Source organism: Nannobrachium achirus (assembly GCF_963921795.1).
Source record: "Nannobrachium achirus genome assembly, chromosome: 17".
NCBI classification, from domain to species: Eukaryota; Metazoa; Chordata; class Actinopteri; order Myctophiformes; family Myctophidae; genus Nannobrachium; species Nannobrachium achirus.
In genome coordinates, this window is record NC_137824.1 from 37,912,434 (window position 1) to 37,930,137 (window position 17,704).

The 17,704-nt window shown below is 42.0% G+C and overlaps 1 protein-coding gene across 1 annotated transcript in view; it reads left to right on the forward strand.

Moving 5' to 3' along the window:
- The window catches only part of gria2b (glutamate receptor, ionotropic, AMPA 2b), a gene marked incomplete at both ends in the record, with an annotated part of 73,361 nt that overhangs the window by 24,757 nt on the left and 30,900 nt on the right, over nucleotides 1–17,704 (forward strand). Inside the window, 1 exon segment of the mRNA XM_080746409.1 lies at nucleotides 9,725–9,964. Within this exon segment, the coding sequence (XP_080602535.1) occupies nucleotides 9,725–9,964 (240 nt within the window).

Consider the following 17,704-nt stretch of genomic DNA (forward strand, 5'->3'; position numbering starts at 1 on the left):
TACTCTGAAAACAGGTACAATGGGTACATAACCAGATGGAGCTTGCATCTTGTGGGGTTCCCGATCAGGAGTGTCTTCAAAGTTAGGTTGTGTAAAAAACAGATTTAAACTGTTTCACTGCAGAATATAATTGTATAAACCCATATCTTTACAGACAACCGTAGGAACATGTCAATACCTTCAAATTTGTGATACCACATTGGATAAAAAAACATATGTTTTCGAATGACACCTGAATGGCTTATGCTACTGTATGTGCCTGGTGGCCAGTCCTGCAGATAGTCCTCCAGCAATGATTTGCATAATGTTTTAATGCATTTAAACATTTCACCCTTGGTCTTCTTACCTTTGGCATTTCTGGGACTGCAGAAATAGTCTCCTCATCAAGGGCATGTAGACATGCTGGCAATGGCACCATCTCTCAGTTGTTGAAGCAAAAAAGAAAAAATATTGTTCAAGATCCACCTTGCTTTTACAAGATAATTTAGTTTTGACTTTTGAGAGCAATAGATACAATACCTTGTTGTACACTACGCTGCAGTGCTGCTCTAATGATTTCTGATGTGGTACCTCCCCGTTGCCTCTATAGACCAAGGCAATTCTGTATACAAATATTGAGACTGCATTTGCACACAGGTTGTTTTCCAACCCAGTTCTTTTTTAGGAGCACTAATTTCGGTCCTGTGTGTATGAGGTTTGTGAGGCGCGCCAAGCGAGCCGAACAAGTGCCAGTGTTGAAAAGCCGGCGGCCTCGTGTGTCGACGAGCACTCCCTCTACACATCTCAGTCAATCACAGAGTGTAAAAAAATTAAATAAAACAATTCAACAATTTAAACCAGGCCTTTTGAATTATGCAGATTTCATTAGCAGTATTGATGGAATATCACTCTAGCCGCTTCGGTCCATTTAGTAAACAATTAGATGCTGAACAGGTGAAACTAACTGATGTAACTTTTTCAATTAGACAAGTTAATGTTTGACCTATATTTTTTCCACAATAACATTCCACACAGATATACTGTACTTCCCGGATATTCTTACTGGAAGAATGAGGTGTAGACTAGCATGGTGAATTGTATTATTTTTCAGTAAATCACACATGTAACGCAGTCAGACCCAATGCAGTCTTTTTGTTTTATTAAGTGTGCCTGCCATGCAATGGCAAAACACTTATTGTAATCCGCCATACTTAAGTCATTAATTAAGTAATGTTCTTGCAAATTTCGGCACGTAATAATATATATATACATATATACATCAAAACGTGCGGCTCAGCCGGGAATGGTGTGCTATTACTTTTCTTTCCGATCCGCGCTACCATGGTGACGTAATTCGCAAAAAACGACGTCCAAAAACCCCATTGACTTTGAATGGGGGGAAAAAACTGAAACTTTGGCGCCACATAACTCTGGCATATGTTTGCCTAGCAACGTGATTTAAACTTTAAAATGCTCACACAACTTTGGACTTTTTCCGGCCAATAGGGATGAGCTGTAATTGATTAAGCCCCGCCCCCTCTGTATTCCTATTGGCTGGGCTTTTAACAGCCATAACTCCACTTCCCAACACGTTACTGGTCTCAAACTCGGTGGGTGGTCCCACAGACCTAATGGCTAACCGCTAATGCTAACGCAAAAATGCTAATGTTAAAAAATGTTAATGCTACAAATGCTAATGCTACAAATGCTAATATTAAAAATACTAATGCACACACTTAACGAGCTGAAGGCACACTTAAAATTTCGTAGGAATTTTCTTTTCTAGTCTTATTATTATTCCTTCCTGGCTGTACCATGTTTCACACTTACTGCTGTTGCTGCTACGATACCCTAATTTCCCTTTGGGGATTAAGAAAGATTGATCCTATCTCATCTCTTATATTATCCGCAAGGAAATCCTTTAGCAATTGTAGTAATTGACAGGAGGAACACTGTGAGCTGTTTGAGACTGCAGTTAGTGTGACTTCATAATGAGATTTGATGACTCAGGCTTGTTTATCCGTGGCAGCATCAATGGCCACTGTCATCAGCTAAAAGGATTAGGAACCGGGCCACAAACAGATGAAGTGATTAGATGGCTGTGAGCAGTGCACCTCAGATGTCTGTGATGGATGTCTAATTGTCAAGTCAATGGATCAGTAAAGATTTTGGAAGCATATGAAGGCCGGCCTTGTAGGAGTGCTGTGTTCTAGCCAGACAAAATCACTGCGTGGAAGGGACATGTTTCTTGCAATGGCAGAATCGTCTGGCAACGTGAGGCTAGCTCAGCTCACATCTAATAATTAACTCAGCATGTTGTGTAATTATGAGTTTTTTTTTAATTGGGGCAGAGTCAGGTTTGTGACCATATTATAGAATGTCCCTTGCAGTGGTTAGAAAATTAAAGTGACCATCAGTTACAATCTTCAGTTTAAGCATTTAGCAGACGCTCTTAATCCAGAGCGATTTACAATAACAAGGTAATACATCAATAAATCAACACCAATACATCAAATTCATAGAAATAGTAATCTAAGGAAAACTTAGCTAGACCAAGCACCTATTCAGTTGAAGGAGAACTGGGCAGCTAACAGGTTGTGCTGTGTAGATACCAGTGACAAACAGTAGAATGTGGTTGTATTGGGCAGCTCCCAGGAGTGAATCTATACACTGTAACCATACCTGCAGGTGTATGAAAAAAAAAAAAAAAAACATGCCACACAAGCTCAGCAAACCTTCACTGGTTAAATAAAGAAAACTGATTACAAAGACCACTGCAGTCACGTTTCATTGTGCCAGTGTATCAAAATCGGCCACCACAGCTAATCAACATGGCAAGACGCGTCCAGGGGTTTGCGTCGAGTCAGCTAATATCTAATGTATGGACTCCAATCCCCCCCGTCAGCAAGTCATCCTAGTTTTACTGGGGAAAGAGGAAATGAGTCATTGGATTAATTACACTGAAGGACACACATGTCCCAGTCAATAAGCCTGATTCACTTACATGATCAATATACGTTTACAAGGAACAGCCCATCTGCTGACCCTGGGCCAGTGTTCTAGCACCACCCTACTGCACAGCGCTTTCTTACGGTAGCCATTCAATATTCATGTCTATACCTTTACTCTGCTGCCAACCTTTTCTCTGCTCCATACATTATGAATATCAAAGGCCTGTCATAGGAATTGGATGCACGGCGCTGGGAGAGGTGCCATGAATCCTTAAACAAAAAGAAAGTCTGCACAATCTGCGTGGAAATCGACCAGATGAGAGGGGAATATAAAGACTAAAGACTGTGTGTGTAGTGATGTGTATCTATCTAGACAGCACTGGTTCCCAAATATTTCTGCTCACGACCCAAAAGAGAAATTAGATGTTTGCCTGAGAAAAACTAGTGAAAACAGCAGATCTACAAGCACAAAACGCGTCGCTTCATGCCGCATTGTTAGCTTGTAGACCGGCTATTTTCACTGCTTCTTAAACCTTTGTTTACTAATTCAAGGAATTTCTTTGATTTTTTTTTGATTTCTTCATGAAATTACTGAATTTTGTTTTCAATTCACAAAATATTTTGCTTATTATGTATGTTACGTATGTTATCTTCATTATTTATCTATCAAGTCTCCTCAAAAATGAGGTAATCTATCAGTCAAGTTCTCCTCAAAAATGACATAATCTATCAGTCAAATTCTCAAAAAAAAAACAACGTAATCTAACAGTCAAGTTCTCCTTGACAGTACAAAGCAGGGCCCTTAGCCAATGAGGTGCAGCCAAAGGGTAGATCTTTGTGCCCATACATGGTGTTAAACCCACACTGTTTCGTAGGCAATTGCACCTTTCCTCCATTGAATTCCAATTTCAGATTTTTTTTTAAAAGGAATATAAAAAATCAAACCTCGGTTCGAAGTGAAGCGGTGAATCTGAGTATAAAATTGTCTAGAGCTACAATATTCAGAATTCTGAATGAATGAATGATTTTATCTGGAGGGCCGGATTATCATGTGAAGCTTGACCAATCCTCAAACTATGGTCTCATTTGACATTTTTAATCACCGGGACGGACACTACACACATATTCTGGACGTACGGTACAGATAAAACCTGTTCATTCTGGACTGAAATTACCATATATGGACATGGGGGACACACATGGGACACACATTTACGGACAGATAAATCCTGTTCATTCTGGACTGAAATGACCATATTTGGACATGGGGACACACATTTACGGACAGATAAAACCTGTTCATTCTGGACTGAAATGACCATATATGGACAGGGGACACACAAAGCCACTCCTTGGAAGCGGCTTTCACCACTTCAAAAATAACTCCCAATCAAGGTAAAAATGTTCAATCAGAAGTCTCTGTGTCTATCTATCTATAAATTAGGGAGATCTACGTCTGTGTGTCTGCGCTGATGTCATCCAATGGGAAAACCCTTGAGAAACACATGATGACGTCATCCAATGGGAAAACCCTTGGAAAGGCACAGAGTGACGTCATCAATTGGGTGATGATGTCACCCAGTTCACGTCCCAGGCCATAAGGGTCTATGCCCGTAGCCAATCCAATGGATCGTGGAAGTAGACTAACTGGCAAAGACATCTAGCTGCTGACATCAGTATGACCACAGGGTTCTGATGTCACACAGTACACAGATAAGCACTATATAAGAGTGGCCATCGCGACCTGAGTTTACACGAAAGAAGACGCAAGCTAGGATAGCACAAGCTCTACTCCGACTCCTATAGTCTATAATCACCAGCCAGCTCTCACAGAGAGACACCTTAGCCTTCCATACGAGTCGGGCTATCTGGACATAATTATAGAGACAGTCTCTACAACCTGCAAGAGACAAAGAAACACCTTCCAATTTACAGTCCAAGTCACAGAAGCGGTGTCCATGAACCAATCTTTCAGGACACAGGTGTCCTGTTCTTAGTGTCCATACGCCTCACGTCTTGGGTCACCCTCCATGAAAACATAACGAGGAGCCACAACAACCTCTACAGTCAAACGATGAGCAATGGACAGCTCCCCTCATCTTCCTGTCCGACGATCACCAACTGTGTAACCGGCCAGCAACAAGGAGATACAGGAAAACCGAGATCTTGCGAGGACTTCAACGAAGCCAGTAGAAGTAAAGAAACATTTGATGACTTACCCAGGAAAGAAACCCTCTTATGTGATAAGAGTTTCATTGATGTATCGACACAGCATGTCCAGCATGTCCACACCAAAGAAAAACCTTTCCATTGTAAACACTTTGACAAGGGTTTCACTCAGTTAGCTCACCTGAAGACTCAACAGTTTGTCCACACTGGAGAAAAACCCTTTGTAAACAGTGTGACAAGGGTTTCTGTAGGTTAGGGACTCTGAAGAGACACCAGCGTGTCCACACTGGAGAAAAACCCTTTGTGTGTAAACAGTGTGACAAGGGTTTCTGTACGTTAGGGACTCTGAAGATACACCAGCGTGTCCACACTGGAGAAAAACCCTTTGTGTGTAAACAGTGTGGCAAGGGTTTCAGTGAGATAGGTACTCTGAAGAATCACCAGCGTATCCACACTGGAGAAAAACCCTTTGTGTGTAAACAGTGTCACAAGGGTTTCACTCAGTTGGGTTCTCTGAAGACACACCAACGTGTCCATACTGGAGAAAAACCCTTTGTGTGTAAACAGTGTGACAAGGGTTTCAGTGTGTTAAGTGCCCTAAAGACACACCAGCGTGTCCACAGTGGAGAAAAACCCTTTGTGTGTAAACAGTGTGACAAGGGTTTCAGTAATTTGAGTGATCTGAAGACACACCAACGTGTCCATACTGGAGAAAAACCCTTTGTCTGTAAACAGTGTGACAAGGGTTTCAGTGTGTTAAGTAACCTGAAGAGGCACCAGCGTGTCCACAGTGGAGAAAAACCGTTTGTGTGTAAACAGTGTGACAAGGGTTTCAGTCATTTGAGTGATCTGAAGACACACCAACGTGTCCATACTGGAGAAAAACCCTTTGTCTGTAAACAGTGTGACAAGGGTTTCAGTGTGTTAAGTAACCTGAAGAGGCACCAGCGTGTCCACAGTGGAGAAAAACCGTTTGTGTGTAAACAGTGTGACAAGGGTTTCAGTGTGTTAGGGTCTCTGAAGAGGCACCAGCGTGTCCACACCACATAAGAGCTTCAATCAGTTACATATTCTGATGACAAACCATCATCTCCACACTTCACCCAATGAGTTGTCCACCAGATGGCGCTGACCACTCAGGCCACGCTTGAAGGGGAGCACACACTGGACGCGGGCGGCTGCGCAGCGTCGTATTGCGGTATTGACGCACGTGAAGTGCCGCGCGGTAACCCCAACTGGATGCTGCACGCTGCCACACAGCTCATTCATTTCCCCCGGTGGGGAGAACCATGGGAGAACATGTTCACCGCGCGGCAACGCTGGAAAATAGAACAACGGCGTATCGGCGCGGCAGACGAGGCGGCAGACCCGTGGCAGAAAACCGCGGCAGACCCGCGGCTGCGCGCGTCTGATGCCGCTGGTGTGGGTTAGTTCATTGAAAATAACGGGTCCGTATTTTTTGACGCGCCGTTTCCGCGTCCGGTGTGTGTTCCCCTTAAAAACTCTTTCTGTGCCAAATGCCAAAATGGCTCCAAGGTTCATGTGCCACCAATGATTTTTGATTTTTTTTTGAATTTTTTTTGAAAATTTTGATTTTTTTGAATTTATTTTTTTATGCAAAAAACACAAAAGACGTCAAAGACGTCATTGGCACCCAGGGCTTTTGAAAAAGACGTCATTTGCACTGAATGAGTTAAGTGGAATGAAACGCGATGATCCAGGCGACTCGCCTTATGCACAACTGGGCATAAAAGGGACAAGGGCTGACAATTACAGACAATACAGAGATCTCCATATATGGGCAAAAAAAGGACAATGACTGTCAGATACAGAGATCTCCATATATGGGCACATCAATTGGATCGGACGTAGGTGAGAGCGGCCTGAACATGGAGAAATCAACAACATCTAAGTGTTAGAGAAAAATGTAATTGGAAATTGCGGGTGTGGTTGCTGTGACTATATTCTACAGGTGGATAACTGTCATGTGAAGCCAGACCAATCCTGGAGCTAGTATCACTCTCCCATTGAACTACACTCCCCCATTGAATTGTAATTGCACCTTTCCTCTATTGAATTCCAATTTCAGAACAAATGTAAGAAAAAGACTTTTAAAAAATAACTAAAAGCCAAAGGGTAGATCCTTGTGCAGCCAAAGGGTACATAGATCTTTGTGCCCATACATGGTGCTACATGCGAGCCCACACTGTTTCGTAGGAACAGTATTTCTTGTTTTTGAAGCGGTGAAAGCCGCTTCCAAGGAGTGGCTTTGTGTGTCCCGTTCATGTCCATATATGGTCATTTCAGTCCAGAATGAACAGGTTTTATCTGTCCCGTACATGTGTGTCCCGTGTGTGTCCTGTTCATGTCCATATATGGTCATTTCAGTCCAGAATGAACAGGTTTTATCTGTCCCGTACGTCCAGAATATGTGTGTATCGTCCGTCCCGATCTGATGATTGGATGATTAAAAATGTCCAATGAGACCATACTTTGAGGATTGGTCAAGCTTCACATGACAATTCGGCCCTCCAGATAAAATCATTCATTCATTCAGAATTGGAAGAATGTATAGATCACAGAGTTCATAGCTCTAAAACACATAGAATAAAAGTTCACCGCTTCACTTCGAACCGAGGTTTGATTTTTGTTGTTGTTGTTTTTTGAAAATGTTTTGAAATAATAATTATTAAAAACAAAATTTAAGAAACAAAAAATAAAGGGACCCACAAAAATGTGTCGGTTGCAGTGCTTGGGAACCACAGTATGACCGCTGCTCTAGACATTCTCTGTGAAGGGCACAGCCCCCCCACCCACCAATGCGCCCCCCAACCATGAAAGAGTCCCCTGACATTACACACTGAGCAGAAGTCACCTCCGCTACAGCACGAGCGATAGGAGAATGGGTGTTGCTGATTCTCAGTACTCACTCGGTACTAATGCACTGTTATATGTAGAAGTCCGGAATTTTACATTTACTTGAGTAAAAGTATACAAAAGTAGTGGTGTCAAAATATACTTAAGTACTAAAAGTAAAAATACTCTGTATGCATAATATCCTGTTTCACATGTTCCCAAATGTATAAAACTCCTTTGAAAATAGCAGATCTAAAAAACGACGTGTTGTGAGCTTGTAGATCGTCTATTTTCAAATAGCCATGACTGAAGAGATTAATGTGTGCTTTCCAAAGTAACTAGTAACTAAAGTTTTCAAATAATTGTAGTGGTGTAAAAGTACAACATTTGCCTCTGAGACGGAGTAGAAGTTAAAGTATTGAAAATTCGAAATACTCCAGTAAAGTAAAAGTGCCCGAACATTTTACTTAAGTACAGTACTTGAGTAAATGTACTTAGTTACTTTACACCACTGATTAATGCATTTATGTTGGTGGGTAGTTGACTCTTGTGGGAGCTTTACATATAGCTCATCCTCACCCTCCTCACGGTTTTGAACCGTCTTCTTAACGGCAGCTCATAAAAGCATAACCCGGCGGTCAACCTGGTTATGTTCTATTGTTGATGACAAGCGCTCCCCAGACACTGCTTAGGGAGGAGCTGCAGCGCTGTATATCCCGTTCATTTATCAACCGGAGGAGCAACTGAGCTGTCCTTGGAAGAACCGGTTTACGACGCTAGTGAGGCCCTAAAGGCCCCAAAGTACTGTTGTTTTAAACGGAAGGAGTTCAACCTACGATGCCAGAGGAAAGCAATTAACTCCGGTAGCTTGTAGAAAGGAGGAGCAGTAGCCGTACGTTTCGGTCCCCAAGACGCCTGGCTGGCTGACAGGGACCCTCAAACAGTTTATAGATTTTTTTTGTTTTATGTTTTATGGTGACATGGGATAACAAAGCCAAGCCCCGTCTTTGTATAGATAAAACGTTCCTATTCATATGATATCCGATTGTCTGCATTTTTGTCTCACCCCCAGTCTTTCAAAAGAGTTATAAACATGCAACATTTGCATCACGTTTTGCAAATATACATTTTTTCTCTCTATCTGTTCTACTGTTGTCTCCGGCCGTCGTCTTCAAATAACGTTTTGACATTGTCAACCAGCCAGTGTCCTCAAAATTCAAAATGTGTCAATGGACGAGTAGAGAGACCCCCTCCAAATACATTGTGTCACTGCTGATACCAATATCCATCCATCCATCCATCCATCCATCCATCCATCCATCCATCTTCAACCGCTTATGCGGAATGGGGTTGCGGGGGTAACAGTTCCAACTGAGATTTCCAGTGCTCCCTATCCTGATCAACTTCCTCCACTCCCTCCGGGAGTGGAGGCATTCCCAGGCCAGTGTACATATGCCAAAATAGTGTTTTGTTCATTCAAATAAGAATGTAGCATTAAGTAATCATTTTATTAAACACTCTTCTGCGGGCGGCCGCAGCTTAGATGGCCGAGAGGCGGCTTGGTAATCAGATGGTTGCCCGGTTGATCTCCCGGTCATCAGACATCAGCTGGGTGAAGCTGAAACTGAATTTCCTCCATTGACCACCGATTGAAGGTCTCCCATTCTAACTAGGCTTTGTCTCTGTCTCCGTCTCTCTCTCTGTCTCTCTCTCTCTCTCTCTCTCTCTCTCTCTCTCTCTCTCTCTCTCTCTCTCTCTCTCTGTCTCAGTCTGTTCACAGTTCTCCAGGGGAGTCTATGCCATCTTTGGATTCTATGACAAGAAGTCTGTCAACACAATCACGTCTTTCTGCGGGACGCTGCACGTCTCCTTCATAACGCCCAGCTTCCCTCTGGACGGGAACCAGCAGTTCATCATCCAGATGAGGCCGGACATCAAGGGTCCACTCCTCAGCCTCATCGAGTACTACCACTGGGACAAGTTTGCTTACCTGTACGACAGCGATCGAGGTAAGACTCGTACGTGCATGCTCACACACACACACCACACAGACAAACACACGCGCGCTAGTAATCTCTATAAAACCAAAAGAGCAAGGTCAAACTCAGATGTCTTATTGATCATCAGCGTTGCTGCTCATGTCTGTTGGTGTCTGTCCTTCAACCAAATAGAGAGGTGACATAACAGAGAGCCTCTGTGACGATGATGGCACTGCTGCTCTCTGTGCTCGCCAACACTTAAAGGGACACCATCACGATTGTCAACATTAAAGTTGCTATATGTATTTTTCTGCCGACATAAGCAGGAAAAAGGCAATTGCTTATTTTTATTTTTATTGTATTATATTCAGATGGCTAACCATGCTTCCTAAAGAAACGTTGTCCCTGTGACACTTCCTGGGGCCACAATCTGCCTCCAAAACAATTTTTTTTTATCTGTGAGAAGTTCTATCATTGGTCGATAGACAGATTGCCTGCCCTGATGGTAACCAGTCAGGGTCGCCTCTTGTTCGGATTGGTTAGACCTGTCTGTCAATCCTTTTAGCCCCGGGTCGGCTGGTTCATGCACCAATGAGCTGCTAGTGACAGAGCTTCTTACAGATAAAATAATAGTTTTGGAGGCAGACTGCGGCTCCTAGAAGCGCCAAAGAGACTAGATTTTTTTAGGGAGCATTGTTAGCCGCCTGAATATAATAAAATAAAAATAAAAAATAAAAAAAAGCAATTGCCTTTTTCCTGCTTATGTCAGCAGAAAACTACATATACTGTAGCAACTTTAACTCTATCCTATCCTATATCAAAATGTATTGGTCGGGCGGGAAGGCGGGTAGGTTGACGGGCGGTGGAAGTAACGTACACTGTACAGGGGTCTGCCATGACCATAGTCACACCAGGGGCTAGTGTATGCTTGGCCCCAGGAGCCACATCAGGGACCCCCGGGGGCCTCAGGAACATTGTTGCTCCAATCTGCACCAAATTTGGTGCAAACACTGTTCAGGGGTCTGCCATGACAATAGTCTCACCAGGATCCACGTGTGGCCTCCCTGGGCCCCAGTGTTGCTCCAATCGGTACCAAACTTGGCACAAACACTGTTCAGGGGTCTGCCATGGCAATAGCCACAAACAAAAAGTTTGCACACATACATGGCATTACAGCAGTGTTTCAGCTGTGTCTAAGATTTCCAATGTCCACAGCTCGGTTACCATGCTCTGATCAGTGCAATATAGGGACTGGATTTGAAGGCCGCATGAGGCATGAGGCCTGCAATTGTAAAATCTACTTGTTGCAACGTATTGTCAGATTGTAGACCGGCTATTTTTGGCAAAGAGATTTGTGTGTATGTGTGTGTGTGTGTGTGTGTGTGTGTGTGTATGTGTGTGTGTGTGTGTGTGTGTGTGTGTGTGTGTGTGAGTGTGTCGTCCGTCTCCCAATCCTGATTCCAAGATGCTGTCAGCTATGCTTTTATAGACACGTCCTCGGGGATAGAATGGTTAACAGGCCTCGGCTGTGAAATGATGTCTTTACATGGATATCAGTCTGTCTTGCTATCTCTGTCTGTTTTTTTCTTCTTTTTTTTTTATTTCTGCCCGTGGGCAATTCAGTTCGCATTTCATTTTTCAAAGGTTGTGGGCTGAACCGGTGTTGAAATATTGAACAGATTTGACGTAAGATGATTACACTCTCAGTTTTCCTCTTGATAGATTGACCAGGTGTCTGTCTCCTAATGTTCTGCCGTTGGAATGCGAGGAGGTTGGCAGAGAACCCCATTTGTCACCGTTTGAAGGGCGAGGCGCTTCAGCACAAGCGAGCAACCATGTCCACCACTCTGCAGAAATCACTTCACATTAATATTTAATATCCCATCAGACGTTCTGCCTAACTGTTAACACAATAGCATTTCAGATTAAAAAAATAACCCGGAGAAAAGGTGTATCTCCATGGACTCTACGGAGGGTTGTGCTATAGAGCCCATTCACCACCCCTGGATACGGCCATTAGATTACATCTGGATCCCGGAGGTCACAACACAGTGTCCTTGTAAGAGACGCAAGGACAGCAATGTTCTAGCAATATACAGTACAGTAGTATCGATGCAGCACAGAATGAGTTAGCGTGACTTTGGGCAAAAGGGCATTGTTCTCCCACGCCAAACAACTTGTCAGATTCTAACAGGCATGGCACCTACAGGGTGCAAGCCTGTTCTAATTTAAAGAGAAGCATGGGAAAACAGTTGCTGACAGTGAGCTGATGTACCCTGGAGCAGAGGGCTGCAACCCTCCATGTACTGCCGACACGAGAAAGCACTTCTGTTTGTTTATAGCTTGTCTCAGCTAGGACTGCAGACTCACTCCCCATTCTGCACCGCAATCTGAAAACTCGATCACCTCTTCGGACTCTACCTCAACCCCTAGCACTCCTCATTACTTGTATGTGTGTATCTTCTGTTTACTAAAGAACTGGAGAGACATGGACAACCCTGTTATATTATGTATGAATAACTTACATCATCTTTAAAGGACCTACACCATGAATTTTCACTTTTTCTATTTTAAAACCTTTTTTTGGGGTCCCACTGGCACCTTCTATCCTCACAAAGTCCTATTTCTGACCATTGTGTCTTTCTCTGGTTTTGGGAAGACAGAGATGAAAGCTTTCCACGGGTTCTCAGAACAGTGCTGTTCTGAGAGTTGATCCGTGTGACGTCACACGGATTCCCGTTGTTTTTTTCAGTCAAAAAAAAAAAAAAAATCAAAAAAAAAATTTAAATTTTTTTTTCAAAAAACTTTTTTTTTCAAAAAAACCTTTTTTTTTTCAAAAAACCTTTTTTTTTCAAAAAAACTTTTTTTTTTCAAAAAACTTTTTTTTTCAAAAAACTTTTTTTTTCAAAAAACTTTCTGTAATGTCTGGTCTAGCAACGGTCTAGATGCGCCCCTGAGCAAACAGAGGCCGTTTTGGTATTGCAGCTGGAGAGCCTCATTATAGTAGAGCTAGAACAAACAAAAAGAATGGTCAGAGTGTTTGTTGAGGGTTAAAACCTGTCTAAGACTCAATTTTGAGCATATATTTATACAAAAAATATAGTTTTAAAAGCATGGTGTAGGCCCTTTAATACTGACTTCTGACTGCTGAGTTCAAGTAATCAGGAAAGAAACAGGTTATTTTGTATGAACACATTTTGGTCTGATGAGTAGAAATAGATCCCCTACTAACACGCCATTTCCACCTGTCGCATCGCATGACCATCTTACCTTGCTACGTGATGCAACACACAATTGGAATGACATAAGGCTGTATGTTGCCTTACCGCTCTTAACCAGTTGACAACGTTTACAAGGAATGCTAGTTGCTTTATTTGTCTTTTCCAAGGCTGGAGCTTGATCTACTGTTCCATCACCAGCCAAGTCGACAGTGAAAACAACCTCCGCTTTTTAGTGGTCTTTGTTGTTGTTTTTTTAAATTGTCCCTGATCTACTTGGAGGCCCAAACTGAGCTACCAGTAGATCAAAAAGACATGAATTGCCACCTCTGCTTTATAGGCTCACAAACACTTTTAGGTTATGTAGGGCTGTCACAATTATTACATAATCATCTAATGGCAATTATATTGTCATAATCGTCATAATCGCTTACCTGTTGAAAAATGTTCATATTTTCAAACATTTAAAAAAATTGTGGAAATAGCCGATTTACAAGCTCACAACGTGTCGCAATGAGCTTGTAGATCTGCTATTTCCACTATCAATGTTCTTTTTCAAGTATAAAGTTGTCAAATATGTAAGTAATTTCTTTGTATACCGGTATTTAGGTTATGTGTCATATCTGTCATGTGCAACTTCAAAGCCAACAAGCCAAACAGGAATGTAATGATCAACGACAAAAACACAATTAAATCGTTAATCGCAATTATTTGAGTAACAATTAATCGTCATGTAAAATGTCATAATCGTGACAGCCCTAAGGTTATGTTCATTTGTTTCAACACACAAGCTATCCTTCACAATTGCTTTACAATCCATAAAGAAACTGAAAATGTTGAATCAATAATAATCAGAATATGTATTGAGAATTTAGGCTAATTCAAGAACCATTGTTTCACTTTATGAATTAAACTCTACAGAGGTTTACCCACTGTCTGGGAATGGTTTCAAATGAAAACAATTTGTCTAGGTTGTAAAAGAAAATGGTCTCTTGCAGTGTTTGGAAGGTTGTGAACTTGTGATGAGAAGGCATACTGTTGTTTTTTTATAGCACTGCCCTGTTTCACATTCACACAGACAGACACCTGGGATGTGCCCAGGGTCATATGGCTGGCCAGGGGCCAGCTCTACTGGAGCAGCTAGAGCTTAAGGTCAGCTGGCTCAGTGATTCTCACCTTTTCAATTTCAACGACTCACAATTTGATATGCATTAGACCATGGCCACAGCTGAATTTGGTAAGGAACGAATGTGCAGACTTGAGACTTGGAACTGCAACTGACCGTATACAGTATATCCCATAGCGTGCCCTGAGGCTAAATAAACAGCTTAAATTTGGGAAAAGTAAAAGATGACCTTCAGTCAATTTGAAGATACTAGACCAGGGGTCTTTTTCAGGCCAAGGATCCTTTAGCTGAGAGAGAGATGAAGCAGGGACCCCCTCTACAGATTTTCATCGATTTCATAGATAGATTCATAGACTTGTTTGACAGCACTGTCATCAGTCTATGTTGGATTAATGTTAATGTGTATTTTCAGACATTTAACCACTTAAATCGTCAATATTTTGTAAACTTGACCTTTCACTATGTCTGCTCTTTTTTACCTCTACACCAAACCTATTTGCCGAAAATAGCCTTGGGAGGTGTTGAGAGCTTGTAGATCTGCTATTTTTGGCTAAAGTTCTCCTTGGAATATGGATGCGAGGGTTCATGTTGTTTATTTAAAGAATTATCCTATCACACAAGGATTTGGTGCCCCCCCCCCCGTAGTAACTCTAAGGACCCTTCTAGGGGTCTCGAACCCCTGTTGAAGACCCCTGTACTAGACATTTGGGACACTATGAGGCCCTCACATCTAGAGTTCGGTCCGCTATGCAGCCCTCACACCTACGTCGCTCCTACGCTCTGACCAATTATGTCTGAGTCATAGTGTTGGGGGCCTTGTCAGAGTGTTGAGGGAAGGGAGACCTCGATATCGAGACACTTGTTTGGTTTGAAATGCAGCGGAGCACCACTGGTTTAGCTAGGATTTACTGTCCCCCCTCACTCTCTCCCCCTTTCATTTTCTCTCCGTCCAACCATCTCTCTATTATCGTACACCTCTCAATCTCTCCAAACGTCTTTCTCTCTCCGACCTTTTCTCCTTACGTTTTTTTCCCTCTGTTTCTAACTTTCTCTCTTCTCAGGTCTGCCTGCCCGCCATCTGTCCGTTCGGTCCTCCCATTAGCTAATTTTAATATAGGATACCCACTGAGGAGAAAAAAAGCATGAGAACGGTCATTTAACTGTATACAAATTATACCCGCCGATCATTATATCATGTAGGGCTGTGTGCAGTGTGTTGCCCATACAATTAATGAGGCTGTTTTGTAATTAGATCTTCTGTGCTTCACTGAACACATCAGCAAGTCTAAATATGATACTTGCAGCCAGCCTTTTTTGCATTATCTGTTGCTATGCATTTGAAGTCCAAAATGAAATGGCTGTTTGATTCTGATTGGCTAATCAAGACATTGTGTGGTCTGTCATTTCCGGATAACAGACCACGGTGGAAGCAGAAACTTGCAAACGAATGAAATAATTATTATTATTACATTTCTTGTCAGATTGTAATAAGAAGGATACTGCACAGTGTGATATTATAAGTGGTGAAATGATAGAACTTGTGTTTTAATATTATTGCAATACATATTGTAAAATATAGCAATATTCTTCAGCTAACATTAAATCGTTGTTGTCGGGTGGAAACTTTGTATGTCCAAAACCGTTCGTTTTGTATTTAACATTTTAAAAAGGCTTTAAAATAGTGAAAAAAGCGGATCTACAAGCACACAACGCGAGGCGTTGTGTGATTGTAGATCTGCTATTTTCAGTAGTTTTGTGTGACAGTCTTGTATGATGAAGCTTTACTAATGTACTAATATTAAACTTGGAGATACAAGGTTTCTGCCCGACAGTGCCAAAATCCTACAATGTAGTCCCTATAGGGGCCATTTGTCCTGTGTTTGAAGGTGTCCTTGGGGAAGATAATGAACTGCAACCCACTCAGCAAAATGCTTAATGCAAATGTTGAACATTTTATGAAAAAGCAGGTCAGACACTCTGACAGCAACATTTCCCAGGGGGGAGTTTAAATTGTGCCCAGGACGGTTCTTTTCAAATGACAGACAAGACACATAAAGCAGATTCCCATTCTGTGAATGGCTTACAGAATACACTTATCTCAATTTGCTGTGTCATCAAACTTTTTTTTTTTGCTGAATCATCTAACTCCACTGTTATTCAGCTTGCACTGTTGGAGGACAATGAGATGGGACGCAGTGCTGGAGGACCATTACACACCGAGTCATAAAATTCCATTCAACTTCTATCATCAGTACAGCTTTTGGTGTGAAAAAGAGAAAATGTTTGTGAGCATCTATTTAGACTTTACAGTAACAATGGATAAAGCACGTATTACTGCAAATTCTTGCATCTCCGAGTCTCCTCATGATCCTCATGTTCACATTACACTTCATTCAGCCCATTGAATCTCATTCAAGTGTTTAAAAAGATCATGTTCTGAAATATGCTTTAAAGGAAGAGATTAGATACGGTATGATACTTTGAGGTATGAGGTTTAAAGAGCCTTTGAACAATGTGATGAAACAGACTTTGAAGAGACTATAAATAATACACAGGCTTTAGGTAATGGAGACCTCGATGTCGATAGACCCTTGTTTAGTTTGAAATGCAGCGGAGCACCACTGGTTTAGCTAGGATTTATGGCCTCCCTTCTCTTCTCCCCCTTTCTCCGTCCAACCATCTCTCTACGCATCTTACGCTTCTCAATCTCTCCAACCTTCTTTCTCACTCCAACCTTTCTCTCTGTCCTTTTCTCCTCACTGTTTTTTCTCTCTTCACCCTCACTACTCTCTCTGTTATTGCTCAGACAATATGATTTCACTGTTCACTATTAAGTATGTTGAGGTAAGAAACAAGTGCTCCTCAAAACTCCAATGAACATGGAGTGATGTTGGTAATGGGTATGGTGCACCAGCTTACAGTAATTTGTTGGTGTGGTAACTCTGTATTTTAGTTGTGTATACAAAAAACCTACACATTTTCGGTTCTTTCGGTACAGGCCGTTCGGTTTGGTTCTGGGCCCTTCGGTTCGGTACATCGGTTTGGTTCGGTATTTTACATCCCTAGATTGTAGCCCACTTTGCTCGTTGGTACACCACTCTGTAAAAGGGGCTAAAGACTGACTTATGACAGCTCGGACTGAGTTGAATTCGTAGGGAAATAGACGTTAGTAATTTGGAGTATTGGTGTTGTGAAGATTATAAATATACTGTATATCTTTGTGATCTAATGTTGGCTGGCATCGGCAAACTTGCATATCTGTGATTGGCTAGTTCCAGTCCATTGCCTTGCCGGCGGCTTGCTGCTCCCGTAGCCTGGAGGGATGATAGCTCTGCAATTATAAATTACACAAATTACATAGTTGTCATTGGCCGATTTGGAAAATGTTGAAGAATTGAGGTCCATGGCCTGCTTATAGCTTGCACA